The 23,762-nt window shown below is 45.8% G+C and overlaps 3 protein-coding genes across 3 annotated transcripts; 2 read left to right on the top strand and 1 right to left on the bottom strand.

Moving 5' to 3' along the window:
- Window positions 1–997: 997 nt before the first annotated feature.
- hcar1-3 (hydroxycarboxylic acid receptor 1-3) lies at window positions 998–3,988 on the bottom strand. Its single transcript, XM_056610213.1, has 2 exons — window positions 3,658–3,988; window positions 998–2,623 (listed from the first exon to the last, which is right to left on the bottom strand). The coding sequence occupies exon 2, from the start codon at window positions 2,529–2,531 to the stop codon at window positions 1,530–1,532; it is 1,002 nt and encodes a 333-aa protein (XP_056466188.1). The 5' UTR covers window positions 2,532–2,623; window positions 3,658–3,988; the 3' UTR covers window positions 998–1,529.
- Window positions 3,989–9,080: 5,092 nt separating this feature from the next.
- tmem229b (transmembrane protein 229B) lies at window positions 9,081–12,199 on the top strand. Its single transcript, XM_056609723.1, has 2 exons — window positions 9,081–9,226; window positions 11,621–12,199. The coding sequence occupies exons 1-2, from the start codon at window positions 9,169–9,171 to the stop codon at window positions 12,106–12,108; spliced, it is 546 nt and encodes a 181-aa protein (XP_056465698.1). The 5' UTR covers window positions 9,081–9,168; the 3' UTR covers window positions 12,109–12,199.
- Window positions 12,200–12,303: 104 nt separating this feature from the next.
- On the top strand, window positions 12,304–19,952 carry LOC130404808 (uncharacterized). Its single transcript, XM_056609722.1, has 2 exons — window positions 12,304–14,802; window positions 14,839–19,952. The coding sequence occupies exon 2, from the start codon at window positions 15,634–15,636 to the stop codon at window positions 16,612–16,614; it is 981 nt and encodes a 326-aa protein (XP_056465697.1). The 5' UTR covers window positions 12,304–14,802; window positions 14,839–15,633; the 3' UTR covers window positions 16,615–19,952.
- The last annotated feature ends 3,810 nt before the right edge of the window (window positions 19,953–23,762 follow it).

The following is a 23,762-nucleotide window of genomic DNA, read 5'->3' as shown; positions in this document are numbered from 1 at the left end:
AACAAACAACTGCAATCATTGACGCAATTCCCCATTATTTGTAATGAGTCTTGTTTTTTCTTCATATAAATGGTGCTATAATATATTATTAATTTAGAAGGCCGGTGACCGAGTTTCAGTCACTTCTCAGATGTCCTCCTGTATCCGCTCATGCTTTTCAACTATTTTACGGGCGTGATGTTGCCACCTTGTGGTGGCCGCAGATTAAAAAAAAACAGATGGGTCGACTATGCTATAATCGACAAAGTAGCTTGCAATTATTAGCAGTGGCCATATGTTGAAGATACACTGCGCAAATATTTTTTTTTATATTTAAGGAATTTATTAGTATGTCTTTTTTATGTTATAGCTATAGAGGACCTATAGTCCCCCAAGTCAATGCCTTGGTTAGCATAATGAACACCACAACCTGTCCCTGAACGTAGACAAAACCAAATAGATGGTTGCTGACTTCAGGAGAGCACAGAGGGACCACGAGACGCTGAACGTTGATGGCTCCCCGGTGGAGATCGTGAAGAACACCAAATTCCTTGGTGTCCACCTGGCCGAGAGCTTAACCTGGTCCCTCAACACCGGCTCCACTGTTAAGAAAGCCCAGCAACGCCTCCACTTCCTGAGAAGGCTGAAGAGAGCCCACCTCCCACCCCCCATTCTCACCACTTTTTACAGAGGGACCATAGAGAGCATCCTGGGTAGCCGCATCACTGCCTGGTTCGGAAACTGCACCAAACTGGACCGAAAGAACCTGCAGCGAGTAGTAGGACAGCCGAGAAGATCATCGGCTTCTCTCTCCCCTCCATCTCAGACATTTACACCACTCGCTGCATCCGCAAGGCAACCAGCATTGTGGATGACCCCTCCCACCCCTCCCACAAATTTTTCTCACCCCTACCCGAACATTGTTTTTGGTTTGGAATATGTTTCTTGTCTAATAGTAAGACTCATCTCTAATACTGTTAAGAAGCCAGAGTCACAGAACCTCAACATATGCAATACAGAGCAGACACACAACTGGTAAACAGTATTCAGCCAATGTGATAGATTTCTCTTTATTTCTTAAACATTTCTTAATGCAGAAGGTAACAATGATAACTGCAAATAACATACAACAAAACAACTGTAGCAAAAATATATACTATATAAGTAATAAGTATACTATATCTAGACATCATGATCTTGCTGGTTTCTTATTATTATTAAGTTTGTCCTAGTTTTTGTTTTTGATGAGGGGTAGATAAATATGGGTGGATATGCATATATTTATAAATAACACTGAGAACCAGAGATGAAGACCGAGTGGATACATTTTCACTGATTGAAAAACAAAGGATATCCTGCTGTTATCTAAAATATTTCAAAGCAAACGGGATATCAATGCAATGTATTTTGCAGGCGGGATGTGATTTGACCTTTCAGAGTCTGATTGGCAGTGGTGGAAGCCCCTCACCAACCAAGGGCTTAATGGTATTATCATGGTCTTCTTGGACTTTGCGCATGTTCTTTTTAAAATCATTATCAGTCCGTCATTTTCAGCCGTCAGTATTTGTGCTTCTACGGAGGTTCCTGCCTTCACGATACTTCCCCCCCGGAGTCAGGCTGTAGAACAGACTCTTGAGGGCATCGCGGAACATGGAGCTGGAGAGGCTGTAAATTATGGGGTCCAGGGCGCTGTTCAAGTAGGTGAAGCCGATAGACAACCTGAACAGCTGGCTCACTATCCCAGCTCTCTTGCAGTCCTGCTTCAATCCCATGAACGCCCACCCTACAATGCCCATCATGATCCCCGGCGAGAAGCAGACCACAAACACCGCCACGATGGTGGCGACCGTGCGCACCGCCCGCTGCACCTTCTGCTCCCTGTCCAGCTTTCGCTGATGCAGCACGCAGGCGATCCGCGCCGTGCAGAAAATCAACATTGCCAGCGACAGGAAGAACTCCCCGATGTAGACCATGTAGTGTATTATTATCCTCGGATTTATCGTGTGGAAGCCGAAGCTCCGGCACAAGGATGTGTTGTCGTGCTTATCGAGGAGGGGCTCGCCCAGCAGCGGGAGACGCAGGGCCAGAACCACGGCCCAGATCAGGAAGGCCAACCAGGGAGCCTGGTTCTTGGTAATTTGGTTGATCCGGTGGTGTGGGTGGACCACCTTCAGGTAGCGATCCACAGCCACGATGGTCATGAAGGCGATGCTGGCTGAGCGGTTGACCGCCAGCATGAAGAGGTTGATGCGGCACCACGCGTCACCGAACCACCAGTACTCCCCGTGGAGGATGTTGTGAATCCGGAAGGGAACACTGACCAGCAGGAAGAAGTCGGCCAGCACCAGGTTGAACAGGAACAGAGTGTTGGCCTTCCACTTCTGCTTCAGTCTGAAGCAGAAGATCCACAATGCCAACAAGGTCCCTGGCAAGCCCACAATCATCTCCAGGATGAGGACTGGAGGCAGGATTTTGCCCACAATTCCTTGTGGATTATTTTGACAGGGCATTCCGGAGTTGTTGGTGGAGTTTGACGGTGTTCCCGAGACCATTCTTGGTTTTGATTATGAGATAATGGGATTATGATCTCCTGTGGATTTTCCTTGAACTCCGCTAGGCGTATTCACTATTCAAAGTTCTCCACCTAGGATGCATAGAGATAGGCATAGGTATGTTTGTATATGAATAGAGAGAAACGGTGAGAGGGAGACATGTATGGAGAGAGAAAGAGTGAATAGAGAGTGAGAGAAGAGAGAGAGAACATATGTAAGTACCAGTTAGACATACACCGGGCTTCAGTGGGGCCTCCAAAATATTTAACTGATATGTTTCCACTACATAAGCCTTCTAGACCACCAAGATCCTCTGAGACCAATCTGTTAATTATCCCCAGAAAACACGAAACGTGGGAAAGCAGGATTTAGTTACTATGCAAAAAATAGCTGGAATAAACTCCCCAAGGATTTAAGACTTGCCCCAACTCTGATCACCTTTAAAACAAGACTGAAGACTTTTATGTTTGCTTTAGCTTTCTGCTAAATCTTAAATACATTGCACTTTCTAAAAAGCTATTTTAACTTTTATTTGTAACTTTTATTTTCTATTTTAATACTAAAATGCCTTTTTAACTTTCTATTTTACCCATTTCTTTGCATATGTTTTCTTTTACTTATCTATTGTTTTATTTTATTGTATGAAAATGTTTATATGTGAAGCACTTTGAGTCTGCCTTGTGTATGAAAAGTGCTACATAAATAAAGTTGCCTTGACTTTCCTTGCCTTGTCAGACATCCACATATTTGGCAGAAAATCGGGGGCTTTTTAAGTCCTGGAAAAGCTTCCCAGGGAATACCATAATAGTTTTCCTGTGCTCAGTAAAGAATCGTTTCGGAACATGTTTAACCAGCAAATGTGTTAAAAGCAAATGTACTTTATTTCTCTTTTATACATTAACTATGGCCATCGTTTGCGTTTATGCAAAAAGCCAAACATTTTTGGGTGATCAGTTTGAACTAGGTATAACCAGTCATTCTTGGGTAGATAATGTAGAAATTGTAGGATGTTTAATTTTCTTATACTTAGGTAAAGTCTACGTAAATGTAAAATTCAAAGTATTTACAAACGCATAATATTAAGCTAAATAGTCAGACTAGTAAGGAAATATCATTCGGTACATACCAGCTTCCAGTCAATAAAGCCTCTTTGTTATCTGTCCTCCTCAGATAGATCGGAGAGCAATGCAGAGGTTATTCAGCTGTTGTGGCGACCTACTAGTGCAGACACGCCTTTGCCAATGCAATAAGTGGAGTGCAGCAACAAGTGGTTGGCCTGGTTCTTCTCTCTCTCTCTTATTTCGTAAGTCACTTCCTTCCTACGCTTGCACTTACATGATATGCTGATAAAAAAAAAGAATTCTAGTGACTGGGAGTGTCTGTGAAAATTTGGAAAATTATACTATGTACTATGATTAGTACTATGACTAAGAATTCCAGAACCAAACATTTTCTTGTTGAGCCTTGGGAACTACTGTTACACTAACAGTAGTGGACCCCTCCCTACTCAGATTCCCACTAATGAAGCCATCCAATTTTATTATTTATTTTATTTTATCCATTTATTTTACATTTATCTGAACAAAACATAGGAAGACAAAAAATAATTTGAACACACACCTGGGGGTGAGCAGGAACAGGCAACCAAGGTGGTAAGGTGTGTTCCACTATTGATTTTTAAACCTGGCTGCCTATCAGATGGTGTAACACCGACACATTAAACATGCACACCAATAACCAATTAACTTATCATCCAAGAAACTCAAAAAAACAGGCTAGCATGCAAGGAAACATGAACAGGGGGGGACATTAACACAAACACATAACTTTCAACTATGATCAAGGGCCATAACACCTCCCCCCTTAAAATAAAACATCCAAGGTATTTGATAAAGCAACATTTCTGATGAAGCCTAAAGCCAACAGCATTGAATATTCCTCTTCAAGGTCTTCCCTCGACTCCCATCAGGGATGAAGAGTTGGCCATGAAGGGACGAGTAGAATACACCGGCTTTGAATGGTCGAGTGGGCCTCATAGAGAAGGGTCTAGTGGGCCACCAAAGCCTCACAGAGAGGAGTCTAGTGGGCCAGCAAGGCCCCAAATAGAAGGGTCTATGGGCGACCAAGGCCTCAAAGAGAAGGGTCTAGTGGGCCACCAAGGCCCCAAAGTGAAGGCTCTAGTGGGCGACCAAGGCCTGACAGGGAAGGGTCGGGTGGGCCACCAAGGCCTCGTGTTTCCTTCTCAATGGTTGAGTTGGTGCAAAAATACGAGAAAATAAACAAACAGGATGTTCAATTCCATCCACACTTTCCTGCAACAGCACAGCACCAGCTGCAAGGGCGCTGGCGTCTCCCTCTATTAGGACAGTCTGGAGCAGCGGGCACAATAAAGTTTTACCTCAATCATTGCTGGCAATCCGCTGACCAAGCAATCTGTCTGGTAGCACTGAGCAAACACTGTGCGGATGCTGGGGAACCCATTATGGCCTTGACTTTTGCTTCAACTGGACGAACCTGTCCATGACCCACCGGCTTACTCAAGGAGGTGACCGAATTGGCCAAATTGAGAGTAAAAGAGGCATTCGCAAACCTCTCGAAACACCATTGTCTAAACACTACTCAAGTCCGTACAGAACCTTAGTGTTCCTTCAGAGTTACGCCTCATGCCCACTGCACCGTCAGTCAAAGGACGTCGGAAGGCTTGGCTGACGGATGGGGGAGCTTTCCGGGGTCGTCAGAGCCCGAGACATTGCACACATTTGCATACGCGATCTGATTGGATGAAGGATCCGTCGCTGTCAAACGAAAAAATTGAAAATGTTTCAACTATTTGACGGGGCCGAAGGCTCCAAGGGAGCGAACGGATCCACAATGCATTGCGCGTCCGTCCCCATTCAAAGTCAATGGGGATCAGTCAACGGACGGAGGCAGTGGGCACGAGGCGTTAAGCATAAACTTCTGCTTCATGAGAAGCAGAAGCTAACATGCCTCCTAACATCATATGGGCTAGGTAGTGGATGTGTGTGCGTACTTAGAGAAGCCATCGAAGCGGTGTGCTCTGCAGCAATGGCTGAAGCCATCGGCTTCACTGTCTCGGCCTCAATCTCAAGCATACCCAGTCTCAAGCATACCCAGAGCTATTTCATCCTCCAGCCTCGGAGTCCTCTCCTGTGCCCCAAATACCAGAGCCTTCTCCTGGACCTCTCAGTGAAGATGTGCTAACCGGACCTTCAACCTGGCATCAACCATCAACCCCAAGGAGCTCAGGGTAGAGGCCTCCAACCTCGGCAAGGTAGCCAGGGGCTTCTCCTTCCTGGTGGAAAAAAAGGAATGTACTTGTGACTGGGGTGTTTCCCCAGGGCAAGGAGCTTAGGGTGACTCAGGGCGGCTGGGAGGTAGAACAAAGACATTACAATCTATCCCGTACCGCTTTTTCCATACCGCTTAAGCCCATACCCTTAAACTCCTTTTTTCTAGGAGACTACAACACCAACACACCAAAATGTTCCGCCATTGACAACAAGGCTGCCTTCCGGCACTGGTCGAAAGCAACAATGGAGGGGTCCTTGATAAACTCATCTAAAGCAAAGGTAGCCATACCCCGATTCCTTCAACCTACGCAGCACTACTCGGAATTTTAAACTTTCAATAAAGAGTCATCCGAAATTATAACAATTGGGGCCATATATTTGGGTAATAAAGGTATGATAACATAGAGCAATCATACAACAAACGTACAAACATAAAATACAATAATCTGGGCTCTCTTTTTTTTCCTTGGTTAACCAGTTAGTAATCCATCGATTGAACGTCCTCAGGACAGGGTATCTGCAGGTTTCAGCAAGTCAAATTTAAGACTTTTTAAGACCTTTTTAATACCACCTTGAATGAAATTTAAGACCTTAAACCCGCGATGGTGGGGGGGATCCCGCTGTATTACAACCCAAGCATAGCATGTGTGTCACTCAATGAGACTCATTCAAGTTTACTTTCTGTCTGTTTATTGAACATAAAGTGATACTCCAGGGCTCCAGACTAACTTTTTCCTTGGGTGCACTGGGGCGCCTACATTTTTAATTTGGGTATTTATGGTGCACCCAAGTTGTGAGTTGTTGAGAGGGGGGGGGGGGGGGGGGGACAGCGTCTGGGCCCCCGGGCAGTCGATATTTACGCCACGGATAATAATATTTTCACCATTAAATAAATGCCTTCAGTAAGACCTGGGGGGTATACCACGAACCTCGTTGAACATACCCAGGCTTTCTTGGGAAAACCTGGCTCGACAGAGCCGCAACTCGCAATCACAGTTAAATGGTACCACGACGCTCACTTTAGATTAAATTAGTTGAACCAGGTTTTCCGCTTTAGGTTCAATCCGCGTTCACATAGAAGGGGCGTTTCTCGCGTCATTTGACTCACCCTTATGCAAAATAAATCGCGCAAGAGCGGTGTATTTCATCCAAGGCGAGCAATGTATTATTATGAACTCCTACGAGGAATTCAAAGTTCAAATCACAGCCAAGGGGAACACGGTTGCCCATAATATGGCTAGGGTGGCGTGCTGGCAAAAATAGCCGACCGTGTTAATTCGTCCGTGAAAAGATTCTGCATATTGTCTAAAAAATATTATGTATCATCATCCCTTTTACCCCCATATATGTGGGGCCCCATGAATTGCGAGCCCAAGTACCGGGAATGCACTTGATCTCCGACCCAATATCGGACGTGCACGTCAAGTTGCTTGCTTTTAGTGGCGTGGTTCAAACGTCTCAAACGTCAAAACAAAATCAGCCTTGTTGACGCTGCAGATTAGCTCATTTCGGATGAAAGGCACTAGTCCGAAGCGAGTTATATACGCCGTTTTGTCCCTTCCAGCAGTAAAGGTGCTCGCGATTTGAGAGTCAGGGAACATCAAACCGAAGAGAACTCCTATCCCCTCATTCGAGTTGTAGGACTGGTGCTTGACCACTGTGTTTAGAATCCACAACACCTCCGCTTTCAGTGTTGGTGTCGCACCAAATGCTACCCTCAGGTCAGTGCTAGCAGCGCGGACCGTCTGCGGCGGTGGCGCCGGGGCAGAGATGCAAAACGTAGAAATGGCTGGGGTCTGTGTGTGGCTCCTGGCAGATGTTTTATTGGCTCTGCATATGGCTGACTACAGCCTTAATCCCCATGGTGCCGAGCTTGAATGTAGGCTACTTTTGCACGGAATGCATGTGGCCTGTTCTGGGTTGGCAACGGACGCTAGCAAACCTCGGAAACGGACGTCTTCCAGCCAACTGACGTTGAACTTTTTTGCAACCCATTGTTGAAGACTAGCTAGCAAGCGCGCAGACATCCGTTTATATATGCAGCTAGCAAGAAAGTAGCCTCTCTACATCTCCTTCCCGAAAAGTCCCGCGAGAAAAATAAAAAATTAAATAGCCCTGCCCCGACAAATTTAAGACCTCCCGAGTTATAAATTTAAGACCAGCATATGACATTTTTGACGAATTTAAGACTTTTTAAGGCCTTAAATTTAGAAAAATGAATTTAAGACTTTTTAAGACTTTTAAGACCTCCGCGGACACCCTGTCAGGATGTCATAAAAGGGGGTGGGATCAGTTGGAATCTTGGTCTCTCCCTTCCCCGAGGGGGTCAGTTACAGCTCATGAACAGATCCCCCGTAGGTGTTCACGAAAGAGCCACATTCAAACAAATACAGTGAAACAGAATGTGAAAATAGAATTTTCCATTACAGTTACAACCCCACTGTCTAGGGGTAGTGGGGGAGGTAACAGATGTCAAATCGCCATGTTATGGATGATTGATGTGGGTGAAGAATAAAAGGACTGGAAAAAGATGGCAGATATGGGTTTAATGGGCATGCAACTTGGCTCTGGGGCTTGGGGGTTTCCAAAGAAAATATAAATGGAGGTAACCACCACAGGATGGCAGATCTTACCAGCTGCCAAGTAGACCACAAACTTCCCTAAACTTAAATAACCCCAAAAATACAGTTGGTAGTAACATTACTTACCTAAAGTGTCTTAACAGAGAACAGCACTACGTGTTGTTAATGTATGGAGGCCTCTGTCTTACCTGGCCCAAGACTGCAAGGTAGCAACAAAGGACATAGAAATAGTGGGGCTGCTACACAGTTCCCAATAAACACAAGCAGAGAAACTAAGTAACCAATCCTATCAACTCAGTAGAGGTCACAAACAGAGTTACCCCCAGCCGACCACAAAGAGAGTGAGAGCTAGACTAACAAAACCGTCTCATCAGTGTGTGGCAGGCCTCCCCTTGCTGGGAAGTGATAAGGTTATTGGTGGAACGGGGTGAACTGGCGGCAGATTCGGGATTGATTAAAGTTTTTAATGACTGGCACCTGCACAAGAAAACAGAGGGAAAACAAGAAATCAACATAACCCAAATGTACACACAGGGTTTTATCTTTGGTCTCCTCGTAGGTTCGCCTTGACCTCTGCCCATGACAGAGACATCGCTATCTCCCTCGGCCCACATTGTCCAACACACCGCTTAATGTTTAGCTAACACACACATGTGCGCGCCACACACACACACGCACAGACACATACACACACGGAACGGCAGGATTAAATCTGAAGCCAAAGGGATCCTGCGCTGACCCGGGATGGAGACACAGACACTACACATGAGGGGGGCTTCTTCTTCCGGCATAAAGAACTCAGGTGAGCATCTAGGTTTCTTTTTGACGGTTGGGCCTTGGATATTACCCTAATGTTTACCGGTTATTGTTGCTGTCAACCAAGCATTTTCTGGCCTTCGATAGTAGCTACCGGTAACAGCAGCAATGGCTAGAAACAGTTGAATGGTTGAATTGTGGAATGAGGAATTTGTTCTTTCTGGTCACTGACACAATGTTGGCTTTTCACCCTGTAAAGAGAAATATTTTTTTAGCTATTGACACGCTTTGTAGATGTGTCGAGTTGAAAATGTGTTGTTGAAGATCGAAGGATTTCTTATCTTGTTATATTGTAATAGCTTTGTTAATCTGCTTGAGCATGTGTTCATCTTTCAAAGGTTGGCCAACACTCCTCTTGAACGATTGGCAATAATCAAAGAACAATAAGCACTCTGTGTTCTAGGTGTCCACATTTTTGTTCAGTCGAGGTCGTAATTATTTATTTGTTTTGTGGTGTTTGATTGTTTAGACAGGATCCTCAAGAGAAAATAGGGCACAGCCGTTTTCCAAATATTTGAATTAAAGACGTGAAATGATAAAGTCTTACAAATACATCACATTGCAGGAAGAAAATGTTCCTTGATTGTCCTTCTTTCTTATTTTAAAGATACAGATTTGACTGTGACCGACATGCCTCCATTTACCTTATTATTAGCAAAACCTATGATTCAAAACACAGTATAACGGGTAGTAGAGGGCTCTTCTGTTGTACCTTGGTTATTGTGAAATCGTTTTGCATGCTTCAAGTATAGCCCAACATCTCTTTCAGTTGTATTTTGGATGGCCTGAGTACTTTGGTTTGCATTATTTCAAAATCTATGATTAACAATTTTTTAATGCGAACGTTAGCGGATGTGATAAAAAACCACCGTATAACGGGAAGTAGAGGGCTCTTCCGTTGTACCTTGGATATTGTGAAATCGTTTTGCAAGCATCAAGTATAGCCCCACTTCTCTTTCAGTTGTATTTCTATAAGGTGTTAATGACAATAATATGCATTGTCCCTTAATATCACGTAACAAATATGATATATTATTATGTAAAAAACAGAAAATGGTTGATACGTCCAAGTAACTTTAAATTAAGTCTTTCTAATGCAGAATATCTTCCCAATTCTTAAGTGAGGTCTCTCTCAAAACAAATTCACCATGATTTATATATGCTATTATTAACCCACACATGTTTCCTATTCTTAAGTTGCCTCCTCTTCACAGTAAATCCATTATATCTCATTACTAGTAACACCTTGATACACATTATTGAGTTATATTGAATGCAAAGGTTATTTTCTCTTCAGTTGTATGGGGACAAAGTCTGCACATCTAAAAAAACTGTCTGCACATCTATTTCTATTTCCAGTAAGCAACTAGTTAATGATTAATATTTGTACCTTAATATGAAGTGTTGAAAAAATATATGCAGAGGACATTAAATTGTAAACTTAGGGCTGGCCAGCAAACAGCTCTGAAACAATTACAGTGAACAGTTATAATATGTTTATAGTTGTTAAAGGCCATAACATATAAAAATAATGCATCGTTCAGAACTATGAGTACAATTGAATGTCAATCTAATGTTATTGTCGTTAAACACTTATTTCTGAAGACAATGTTGGCAATATGTTCTTCTTGATAATGAAAGCACCTACTGGCATTGAAACGCAGTAGGCATTTAGTTCCAGAATGACCACTAAGATAATGGTCTTCCACTACGGAATCATTCATTTAATTAATTCATTCTAGTGTTAGTTATGCAGACCTACATATATTTCATATTTTCATCATTAACATAATAACATAATAATTTTGCACATAGTTGTGAGACAATGCTTACGTAGCAAATTCAAGTATGACACACGTTGGATTTCATGAAAATTTGTTTAGCGTAGGAAACCACCCCCGCATCTAGGATTTCACTAATCTGTCCCATTACAGCAATGAATCTGTCACATGTTCCTTGATTGTCCTTCTTTTATATAATACAGAGACATATTTGAGTCTGACCCATGGTAATCGATTGGGTTAAAGACATTAAAAGAACAGCAATCAGACAGATTGTGGCTCCGTTTTCCTTATTTCAAATCCTAAGATTAAAACTTTTAAAATAAAAACTTGAGCGGATGTGATGAAAAAAATGAAATATAAAGCAATATTACGTTTTACTTTGGATATTGTGAAATCGTTTTGAAATTCTATGCCTTCTCATTGATTGGTTTTTGGGATGGCCTGAGTACTTTTGAGTTTAGATGGGTGAAATATAAAGTATAATTTATTAGTTCTTATTTAACACTTATTGGCTTTTTCTTGATAACAAATCAGTTTCTGGCAACAGAACAAATACTATGGTTGTTTTTATGGTTGTACCTATATTCCTTCGACAGGATCCAGTGGGAATGCTAATGCACCGGCAGAGCCGACCGCAAACAGCTCCAGCCTCCAGCCTCTCTCCCCATTGGCTCGCTTCTACATCTACTCCCTGCATGGCTGCCTCTGCGAGGTGGCCTTCACGGCCACATGTGACTGGTACGACACCCGGGACAGGAGACTGGCAGGACACAGCAGCTTGTGGTCCCTGCCCATGTACGCCTCAGCCATCTTCCTGATGGAGAGGCTGAGGGCTGTGCTGCTGGCCCGCCGCTGGCTGCTGGCGATGCGCCTGGTAGCCTACACCCTGTTCATCTACCTGTGGGAGCTCAGCTGGGGCCTGGGGCTGAGGCTCCTGGGGGCCTGCCCCTGGGACTACTCCGGGTACCGCTACAACCTGGCGGGGCTGGTGACTCTTGAGTACGCGCTGCCCTGGGCTGTGGCATCGCTGATTGCAGAGAAACACGTGATACGGAACACTCTGAGAATCAGGCTGGAGCCGTGAGGCGGGACTGGACTTTCATGGCCTTGTGGATTGATTGGTCGTGTCATAGGGCCCTTATCATAATACAAATGTAATTAAAGGTATAAACATTTGTAGTTGTATGTGTTTGTATTCAAGAGATAGTCATCATCCATCTTCCTTAACAAGAGTGAGAATAGATAATGAAGAAAAAACGTACTGGCATTGAAACGCAGACGCCATTTCCAGAATGGTCGCTTTACTGGGTAGCCCCGCCCATTCTGCCTGCGATCTGAGTTCGCCCTGCAGAAGAGTCTGGAGAACAGCAATACATTTCCTTCTAGTTTCGATAGAATCACCAAGCTGGCTTTTCCCCCTGGCACGCTATTGGCTAGTTTAACACAATGACGACAGGGAAGCGACGGCAAGCACATTGTGTAAAGAGTAATTGTAACCAGGCCATTGATCACGCCTCATCTGTATCAACCTCACTCTGACCGTCACTACGGTCTAAAAAGGAAGGAGTAGGCCTACATCGTTCTGCCTATCACCGAGACCATAGGTCAAAATCGTCATGCCCATGACCTCCGGAAGCACAACGTCCCGCGCTTGTAAATAGCATGGATTGCCGGTTCGTCCCCTTTACATTGATTGCCTCACCGGACCAGGCAAGACGTTGATCTATTTTTCAGAGCTAACACACAGCCACAAGATCGTAACCCACGGGTATAGGCGCCTTTGGGTCCCTGTGGATCTCTCTCACGTTAACGTGTAGATCACTTAACGTTGGACTGTAAATTGTCTTTTTCGTTTGTTTGGTAGAGCACTAGCGCACCCTAGCCGGCTGTCGGCAGCTGTGCGGTTTGTGTGAGCCCGCTAGGTTGCGTCCGCGCACTGGTGCGGGCCAGCGCTGCGCTTTTCAGTTGCTGTTTGTGACCAGACACAAGGCGAGCCTTCGCGACGCGTTCGTGCGTGCCTGCAGACCACCTTTGCACTACGGGCAGATTGTTTGTTGCCGGTAGTATATTGTTTGAGTTAAAAACTCCCAGAGTGAAGTCTCCCTTATTTAAATCTTTGCACTACTCCACCGCTGTTGCAGCTGGTGAGTTAAGCCAGCTGGTGCATCTGTGCACTGGCGTGAGCCACTATAATTTGTATTGTTGTAGGCACAATATCGTGTCATATACTTTTGATTTGTGGTTAGCTTGTCTACTGGCATTTATAGGTAAGTAGCCAGGAAGAGTGGAGATTATTGTTTAAAAAATAGAATTATTTATAATTTTGGTGTACTGAATTAGTGTATGCTTACTGAATTAGCAATAAGTGTGCATTGTCATTATTCAGCCAATTACTGTCTTCACCTGGGTAGTCAGTGTAGTTAAACAAACAGCACCCTAAAGCCGCTGTTCGCAGCCGCTGGGGGGAGTGTGAGCCGGGTCAGGCGCGTCCGCGCGCCCTTGCCGGCCACCAAGGTGTACTCCTGACTTTGCGTCGGTAGAAATGCTTAATCCAACAGCGCCCTATAGCCGCTGTCCGCAGTCGCTGGGGTAAGTGTGAGCCAGGTCAGGTGTGTTCGCGCGCCCGTGCTGGCTACCAGAGCGTACTGGTTATTCGGTGTTGGGGGAAGTGCAACTTGCCAGAATGGCCCCACACCACTGCAGAATCTGCAGCGCGGCGATGAGCGCTGACGATGAGCACAGAGAGTGCCCTGATTGCCTGGGGGCCGTCCAGGTGCTGGAGGACGTAGACAACCCCTGCAGTGCAGCTGTTGACCTGTCCAGGGAGGAGCGACTTCGCCATGCCAACCAGGTGCGCGGTCACGTGCAGGAGGGCAGGGCGGAGAGGCGACGCTCACCCCGTCTGTCACCCTGATCCCGTAAGCGTGGGCATAAGCACACACGCATTCAGAAGATCGGCAGTATGAGTCTTCCCCCGCCCCCGCCCCGGCTGAGGCAGCAGGGGGCGGTAGTGCAGAGTCACGTCATATCCTCGCAGTCCTCCAAGCAATAACAGAGAGGCTAGGCAGGCTGGAAGAGCGGAGAGGTCTGCCATCCCTACCATCAGGGCAGGAGGGTTTACCCTTAGGGGGCCTGACAGCCAGGATGAGCGAGAGGACGAGGCCGATGATGTGTTATCTCTCCTGGCATCACAGGCCACGGAGGACACAACAGGTGGAGCTGGCCGCGGTGGTGAACCACGTACGGACTCTAGAGGGGAGTCCACAGGGGTGGGGGAGATGCCTGTTAGCTCTCTGATGTCCAGGGTGCTGAGCGCCGCTAACTACCTGGGCTTCCAGCCCCCCACACTGGACCCAGTCCCTCAGGGGGGTGTTTTGGAGGGCGTCTCGCACATTAGCCCCCCACTTTCTATTCCTGTGGCAGAGGATGCTCATGTCCAGTTGGGGCAGGGCCTCGAAGCGGCCCCAGCTGCTCAATCTCCCTGTGGCGCCTGGGCATGTTTTTCATCCGGAGTCCCAGGCGGTGTTTGACCGCACTGAATGTGCTGCAGCGTCTAGGGAAGCGGTCCAGCGCGTATGTATTAGAACAGTGCTAGCCGCTAACCAAACACCAAGGGGTAAGCCCAGGCTACAGCGGCCCAGCCGGCCTTCACGGATAGCTGGTAATTTTCGGGACCAGCCTGTTCAGGCGGAATACCGAGGCCCAGCCCGAGATCATTATTCCAGAGGGAGACGGGGACAGAGACCGAGTAGGGGCAAGTACGCAGGCCGCCGCGGCGGTGCTGCCCAGCGGTCAGGGGCTGCCCAGCGGTCAGGGGCTGCCCAGCGGTCAGGGGCTGCCCGTCGGATTCCCCTTCCCAGTTATCTCGGATCCCCTCAGTAGCCAGTAGCCCGTGGGTACCGGCTACAAATTCAACGTACCGGCTACAAATTCAAAGTAACGCCTGTAATAGACCCAATTTTAAAGTCAGTGCTCGACAAGGAGGTCCAGGAGCTACTTTTAAAAGGTGCCATAGCAGAGGTACCACTCAGCGCACAGCAAGTTGGGTCTTATTCCAAATATTTTATTGTGCCCAAAAAGGACGGCGGTCAGCGTCCTGTTCTCGATCTAAGGCCCCTGAATCAGTACCACAAGGTGTTGCCATTCAAAAGGGTCCACACCCCAGTGGTGATAAGGTCAATTCAGGGGGGGGAGTGGTTTACGTCTCTGGCCAAGTGGTCTCCGCCGCACTAATCCAACTACAGACACGTGGGTTGAAAATACTCCCGTACCTGGACGACTTGCGCCCCCTTTCGAGAGCAGGTAGTGCGCGACACCAATACGTTGCTGGCCCACATCCAGTTCTTAGGCTTCACAGTCAACTAGAAGAAGAGCAATGTGCAGCCCCGTCAACAGGCAGTGTTCCTGGGGATTCTCTTCGATTCAGCCAGTATGAAAGCGTCTCTCACTGGTCGGAGAGCGGACAGCTTGATCGAGACCCTGAGGCATTTTCGGCTGGGCAAGCTGGTTACAGCCAACAGAGCCCAGAGACTGCTGGGCTTGATGGCTGCAGCAGCTGTAGTAGCTCCACTTGGTCTGCTGAGGTCTCGGCCCTTCCAGTGCTGGTTCAATGCTTTTCAACTCCACCAAAGAGACGACAGGCAGGTCAAGCTGCATGTTTCTCGAGCTTGCATTCGGGCCCTGGGGGTCTTTCACACAGGAGGCAGGTCATCTCGACAGATGCATCCCTAACAGGGTGGGGATGCATCTGGAAGGACGTTCGGTAAGGGGCATTTGGCAACCTCCGTGGACGTCAGAGCATATAAATGTCCTCAAACTGAAGGCCATTCACCTCGCCCTTCAGCGAATCCTGCCAGCGATACAGCACAACGTTCTGGTGAGATCGGACAAAACCTCAGCGGTGTATCATGTCAATCACCAGGGGGGGACAAAGTCTCAGAGATGCCTCCAGGTGGCGGAGGAACTACTGACGTGGGCATGGCCTCGACTTGCCTCAGTAAGGGCTGTGCACATTCCGGGCGTAGCAAACAGTGCGGCCGACATGCTCTCCAGGACGGGACCACTCCCGGGAGAGTGGAGACTGCACAAAGACGTTGTCAAACAGATCTGGATTCGCTACGAGGTTGCGCAAGTGGATCTGTTTGCGTCAGCGGAAACAACCCACTGCCCAGAGTGGTATTCTCTCAGGGGGCAGTTTGGGCCCGGATGCTCTATCACAAGAGTGGCCGACAGGCTTGTTGTACGCTTTTCTTCCGATCCCCCTCATCTCTCAGGTTCTGCAGAGGATCAGGGAGGGCCAACACACAGTCCTGCTGGTTGCTCCACGTTGGCCAGCGAGAACCTGGTTTTCAGATCTGCTCCAGCTACTGCAGGGTCAGCCATGGCAGTTGCCGAGCAGGGCAGACCTGCTGGCACAAGCAGGTGGGCAGATATGGCATCCGAACCCGGTCGCCCTGCGCCTTTGGGTTTGGCCAGTACAGAGCCCGTCACTGAGCGTTTAGATGCGTATGTTCGGGAGACAATCAACAACGCTAGGGCTCCATCTACTAGAGCCAGCTATGCGCTCAGTCCTTGGTGGGCCAGTTCTTGAAGGGAGCATGCTGTTTGCGTCCAGCCCGTACCCTACTCGATTACGATTTTTTAATCGCGATAAAACTCACGTCGATTACGACGATAAGCATCAGACATAAATGCTCGATATAAAAAAAAAAAGCACACTGTGCGGTTTGTGTGAGCCCGCTAGGTTGCGTTCGCGCACTGGTGCGGGCCAGCGCTGCGCTTTTCAGTTGCTGTTTGTGACCAGACACAAGTACACGCCCATTTCCTGGTGCGTGTTTGAGCTTCCGTTCCAGCACCGCGGTAAGGAAAGACGAGAGGAGAGGAGCGTTTTGCGACAGAATAAAAACAACGGAGGGTGAAGTAGTCGATAAAAAAGGTTACAAGACGTCCATTTTATGGAAGTGGTTTGGCTATCTCAAAACTGATGAAGCACAGGATAAGACCGTCTGTAAATTATGCCGTCGGTCAGTGCCAGCACACTTGGGAAACACAACTGAATACATACCATCCCAGCGACTACACAGAGAGTATGAAAATGCGCGCAACAACAAGTTTTGCCCGCCATCCTACCGCAGCTGTCAGCAGCTCGAGCGGGGCTGTTCCAAAACAGCAATCTATCGTGTCGTCATTTGCGGCAGTTGTACCGTATGATGAACAGAAGAGGTTTTCTGAAGCCCTAAATGTGATTAAATGTTCCCTGGCTTATCACAAATATGATAATAAACAAGTGTATGGTTTAACTAATGAACACTCTGGTTTCTTCAGGCTTCAGCAGTATCAAATTATATATCACACACACACACAGCCTATCAACAACAATGTAAAAATATGCAACAACCTCTTTTTTTTGTCTCGTCTGTCTGTCTTATACATGTCTGTGAACACTAACATTGTCATGTCCCTCACCTAATGTTATATCTGTCACCTGTCAAAAAAAATAATATATAGTATATATCGTGATTAATATCGCTATCGATCAATTACAAAAAAATAATGATCATATTTTTTGCAATATCGCCCAGCCCTAGCTGGGACCTCCCGATGGTTTCAGCATCACTCACTGAAGCTCCGTACGAGCCCATTGCGGATGCCGATCTACGCTCTTTGTCACTTAAAACAGCATTCCTTTTAGGAATCTGCTCAGCAAGACGGGTTGGGGAGCTGTGTGCCCTCTCTGTCAGTGACGATTGCCACAGGTGGAGGGAAGGTGGCACCAGTGTGTCACTGTGGCCAAATCTGGCTTTTATGCCAAAGGTTGTTAATAGGCAGTCCATCAATCAGGTTTTGGAGGTGGATGCGTTCCAGCCCGCCTCTGCCTCACAGGCAAAGCAGGAGAAGTTGCTCACTTTGTGCCCAGTGAGGGCCTTGAGAGCTTACCTGACCCATACATAGACACTAAGGGGAGCACACTCCAAACTTTTCATCTGCTATGGGGGGCAAAGAGCGGCTTACCTCTTTCGAAAAAGAGGCTGTCCCATTGGTTGGTAGACGTTATTTCCCATGCCTACAGAGCAAGCGGGATGCAAGTCCCGCCTGGTATAAGGGCTCATTCAACCAGAAGTATGGCAACGTCCTGGGCTGCCCTCAGGGGAGTGCCAGCTGACGACATCTGTGCAGCGGCCTCATGGTCTACGCCATGCATGCAGGTTTTATAGGGTGGATGTAACTCGCCCGGCTTCGGCCCTCATGTCCATGACTGAGCGAGGTTTTAACAATTAATTTTTAACAATTTTAACAAGACAGATAAGATAAGACTGCGTCTTATCTTATATCTCATCTGCGTCTAAGACAGATGAGATATTTAGATGCAAAAAAGCACACAATACTGTTGACAATTAATGATCATATATATTTGTAATAAAAGTACGAACAAAGATACATCACAACATGCATCAACAAACAACACAACAGGCAAACATTACAATAATCTCAGGCCTCAGATGGGAGCTTCTCTTTGCGTGTTACTTCATACTCAAGGTACGCTGGGGAGAAGTCCACTGAGAAGCTAAAGTCAGGAGCTTTTATACACTTAGATCGGATCCTTGAGGGCAGTTGGCCTCCAATAAACCAAAAGCATTTGTTAACCAGATGTTAATCTATTGATTGAAGTTTCTTCAGAGGTTAAGAAGGTGGTTGAGGCTGTTCCTTATCACCCTTTGCTTCCCTACGCTCCCCAGGGGGTCAAGTAAAACAGGCCCAAACCAAACTACATACAACACGGAAACGGAATGTGAAACCAGATTACATCACATGAAACAGTAGCCGCGTTTACATGGCACATCTGATCCGCATAGATTTATATGCGGCATAGATCTGTCCCTAAAATGTGTTCCGAATGTACTGTATACATGGCAGTAACAAAAGTGTCCGTTCTGTCTCTCGCGCACACCTGACACATCTCTGGACCGGCGGCGACATAATGGATGTCTTATCACTATCGGGGATTTTTAATTTGATTTTAATGGAAGCACAGCAGGAGAGAGCTTTTCTCTGCCTGCTCCTTCAATTAAGAAGGAGGACGACAGCGCAGCAACGTCAATTTCTCGTCAGATCTTTATATTTACCCTATGCCCCGCCGCAATAAAGAGGAATTTGGATGCGAGTCCGCAGCCAAGACTGGTGGGAGAGAGTGGTCTTACGGGAATTTAGTGACCAGGAATCCTCGAAGGTGAACTACTGCAGCTGCCATCTCTCTAAGTTAAGAAGTATTTTAACGTTCAGCCTGCAAAAGTACTAGTAGTAGCCTACTCATTTACAGTTATCTCGGACGAGCGCGGACACTACGATACGCAAACACGTCATTAATAAACACCCATGTGTCCCGTCGCTAAGCAACCGGACACGCTTACCGGACTACTTTTATGGAGTGATAACAAAGACGTGAATCAGGCAATAAATCCACTTTCCTTGACAGCGGTGAAGTTCGGTGTGCTTAAAAGTACCGACGGAGCTCAGTGGACCAATTGCGAACTACTGCGGCTGCACTAAGTTAAACCCCAATCTATGCGGAATAAGTGTATACATGGCGATTTAAAACGGACTACACCACCTCTTCTATTCGGCATAGAATCTATGCCGAACAGATAATTGTATTCCGAATGAGGCGTATACATGACCATTTTCTATGCCGCATAGAAATCTATGCGGCATAGATGTGTCCATGTAAACGCGGCTACTAAGAATTACATTTTAGAAGACCCTGCAGAATAGCAAGATTCCAAGAATGGAATGTGAAACCAGATTACATCACACGAAACACTAAGATTTACATTTTAGAAGAACCTGAACGTAACATGTAGATTTTCCATCACAATCCCTGCGTGTCATCTCATTAGCATCTGTACTTTGGCCACGGCACACCTCTCCTAAGCAAGCAGATCTACACTGTACCCAGAAACCTGACCCCCCCCCCCCCCCCCCGACCGGGCGGTCTGGGACCCGTCCCTGTAATACCCTGGTCCTGTTATAGCCGGCCTCACCACCCCTCTCTCTCTCGTCTGAAGGTGTGGGACAAGGTCAACATCATCATCATTATTCCCCCCCCAGAGAGAGAGAGAGAGAGACAGAGAGAGAGAGACAGAGAGGACGAGAGAGAGAGAGAGAGAGAGGGAGAGAGAGAGAGAGAGAGAGAGAGAGAGAGAGAGAGAGAGAGAGAGAGAGAGAGAGAGAGAGAAAAAAAACAAGAGAGCGAGAATGGGAGAGAGCGAGAATGGGAGAGAACGAGAGAGAGAGATTGAGAGAGAGAGAGAGAGATTGACTAACAAGACGATGCTAACAGGACGATAAAAAAAGCACAGTATCGCCACTGTATGGAAGGCAACACTTGCCCTTATCTAGAGCTGGTTTACCAGTAGCCTACACTACGTTTACAACTGAGCAAAGTCATGCCAACAGACGTTACAATGTCAATCAGTAGTAAAGTGATATGATGGTTGATTATTTTATATTGAGTAAAACGTTCATGTTCCCCCATGTTCATGGGCGTCACTTGTAAACCATACGTCACCAACTGGGCAATTCTGTTTTCAAAATTTGGCCCAAGTTGCCGAACGGCAGTAGAATCAAAATAGGAACATGAGGTGTCGTTCACGCGAACTTTCCGACGGCGCGAAAATGTTTTCCCCATAATTTCCAGCGATATGAACGCACCATTTGCCTCGCAGTAGCCAGGCTACGCTATTCATTTAATCAATTCATTCTAGTATTAGTTAAACTGTCTGTCTACCTATTTTCATAACCTCTAAAAACACAACCATGCAGGTATTTGTAAGACACTGCTTATACCTTAGTAATTAATGTCCACACAGGTTGGATTTCATGATCATTTTTTAACAACACCCACATCTATTACTGCACTGGGAATCTATTTTTTATTTTGGAAACCCCATGGACCCATGGGAATCTGCAGGTATCAGCAGTTCAAAGAAAGTCATTCAGATTGCCTCCACTTGCCCTAATTCAAGATTAAAACCTTAGATACAAATTTGAGTGGATGTGATGAAAATAAAATAGAGAAAATAGAGACCATTATCTTGGATACCCAAAGTAGGCTACAACTGAAATGACCCCTACTTCCCTTCCTAGTATAGAAAGGGAAGTAGGTGTCCCTTTCTATACTAGAAAGGGATAGGTGTCATTTCAGTTGTACTAGCCTACTTTGGGTATCCAAGATAATGGTCAACTACTTCAACTACTGATTCATTAATTTAATTAAAGTGTTAGTTAAGCTGTCAACATATGTTTTTATCATTTACATAAACAACTATGCATGCATTGGTAAGACAATATTTATGTAACAAATCGAAGTACATATAGGTTATATTTCATGATATACCTAACCTATTTATAATTAACCCTTTATATAAGGACAATGAGAACAAAATCTGAAGGCTTAAGTACTATAAATCAATTGCAATTCCTCTTGGAGTACTTACACTTAAAGTAAAATTCATAAAAACACAATCATGCAGGTATTTGTAAGACACTGCTTACGTTACAAATTCAAGTCCACACAGGTTATATTTCATGATAATTTGTTTTGCCATACTTCCACACCCGCATTTATGAAATCAGTTATCCGATGATCTCCTGATTAAAACAGGCATGGGGGTTGCAAGGAATTTGATTTTTTTTTAGACATGTTCCCACGATTTAATTGCATAAGTGACTTGTTGTTCTTGCACATAACCGTGTTACTGTAGTTCCTCACACTGATGATGAAATTAAAGGTTGGGTACGCGATTTGCGAAACGCCAGCAGATTTTGAAAATACACAACTCAAATGGTCCTACCCCCTCTCCTTCAACGCTGACTCTGACTCCACCCATTCCAAGTACCTGGACGCGCAATCATGCACGAGCGCGAACAGAGATGCGCGAGAGCGAGCCAGGCTAGCGTAGGTTTTCGTTTAACAACATGGCACTACATTCAGCTGTAAATTGCACCCAGTACCGCGGGAAGTAGGGGTTTTGGGGGTGCTGCAACACCCCCTGTCCGAGGCCCTGTCTTATCACAGAAAACGATCATTTCTAAAAACTCTGGCCAAAGTGGATATTTCTGAAAACGCCGGTTATGTGTTGTCGTATCAACGGGGAGAAACGGGATTTTAGGTTCTGAAGCGTCACATTATGCACCAGGAAATGCTTAACGTAAATGCTTAATGTTGAGACGCAGCATTTATTGAATGCTCATATGTCCTAGTGCTGAAAAAGGGTTATATGAAAAAGTGTGAGGGTAGCGGTGGTGCGCTAAACTTGTTCTGTGAGCAGCTGGATGTGAACCATGGTGTGAAGGAAGTGAACACAACGATCGATTTTCAACTGTGCGCGCATGCACTGGTGTAATTGAGCTGCGCTGCTATATAAATATTTTTTTTTATCAATGTGACGAGTTGCGAGTCTAGTGCAGGCCGGGTTTTTTTTCCCAGCACCCCCTGCTGAGAATACGTTCTCGCGGCTATGGTTGCACCAGATGTTATAAACATTAAACGGTCACATAAATCATTACTATTTTTAGAAAATGTATGTTTGTTTCATATAATTGTATTGGAAGTCCTGGTTTTCACTAGGGTTGCCGCGGTGTGGACATTTTCACACCGAGTACTACACTCGTCTCAACACCGGTATTACCGAGTATAAACGGTATAAACTTTGAAACTAGGTCAACCGCCACACAAGCATCGGTTTTTAGACCCTTCTCGTCCTTCAGTTGCCGCAAACGTTCAAAAGCAGCGCCTAGGATTATTCTTGATTTCAGTTTTTCTCTTTCAGCGTTTTTATTATCAATTACTCTCTGAAAAAGAGTTTTCCTTCTCTATGCTGGTGGTGGTGGTGGTGGTGGTGGGGATGGTGGCGTCTTGTCTGCCATGGAAATTGTCTTCTACTGCTAGGTCCAAATGTGGATTAACTAGTTCCAGTAGATACCGCAGGATAACAACAAACAGGAGCTTGCTCTGGGTCACGAGCTCTGGGTCACGAGTACTGCACGAAGGGGTGGCGCGCGGGGCGCGGGGGAGGGGGGGAGGGGGAGTGCAGTACGACCGTTTGATTGACGTACTTACTGTCCAATGAAACTCGGTGGCAATGGAAATGATTGGCTGGAGTTTTTCGAGCCCTGCCCGTTCCACAGATGATTGACAAGTTTAATTTTCATGTCAGTACTTCTAACTCAGTGGCTGTAAGCGGGTTATGATAAGGATTTCAAGTAATTTTGCAAAAATGGCCAAAAAAGCGAATCACCTACGTAACCTTTAAGTTATTAAATGTCTGGTCTAGATATATTAAGAAACTTAATCATGGGCCTATCTAAGCAAAATCATCAAAGCAGAAGCAAGTATCCAAATGTCAGTATATTTGCTAGGTCTAGGCTACACAATGTTAACCACGTGTGTTCATCCGTTTTGGCTGCTGCATTGGGATAACAAATACATTTGAGCAAAGAGTAGTAGGCTATCTGCCCGTGTTAAGGGATGGTTATGCAACGAAATTGAATGCATGCTTGTTTTTTTTCTTCTAATAGCGGCTATCATTAAATGAGGAAAGAACAGTGGAACAGGGAAGTTTCCTTTGAGCTCTTTAGACTGTGCAAGATTGGTGTATATGGCGACACATTAGTGCCATAAAGCACTGATGTGATAAAACATGCATTCGAGCGTATTCTATTATTTCACAAGCGTAGATA

This window comes from Gadus chalcogrammus, chromosome 15 (assembly GCF_026213295.1).
Source record: "Gadus chalcogrammus isolate NIFS_2021 chromosome 15, NIFS_Gcha_1.0, whole genome shotgun sequence".
NCBI lineage: Eukaryota > Metazoa > Chordata > Actinopteri > Gadiformes > Gadidae > Gadus > Gadus chalcogrammus.
Note: the sequence above shows the minus strand (reverse complement) of the source record. Positions and strands in the feature narration are given on the sequence as shown.

Coding starts and splice junctions, on each gene's coding strand:
- hcar1-3 (XM_056610213.1), bottom strand. CDS start 2,531: ATGGTCTCGGGAACACCGTCAAACTCCACCAACAACTCCGGAATGCCC.
- tmem229b (XM_056609723.1), top strand. CDS start 9,169: ATGGAGACACAGACACTACACATGAGGGGGGCTTCTTCTTCCGGCATA. Junction 9,227..11,620: donor TTCCGGCATAAAGAACTCAG/GTGAGCATCTAG, acceptor TTCCTTCGACAG/GATCCAGTGGGAATGCTAAT.
- LOC130404808 (XM_056609722.1), top strand. CDS start 15,634: ATGCTTTTCAACTCCACCAAAGAGACGACAGGCAGGTCAAGCTGCATG.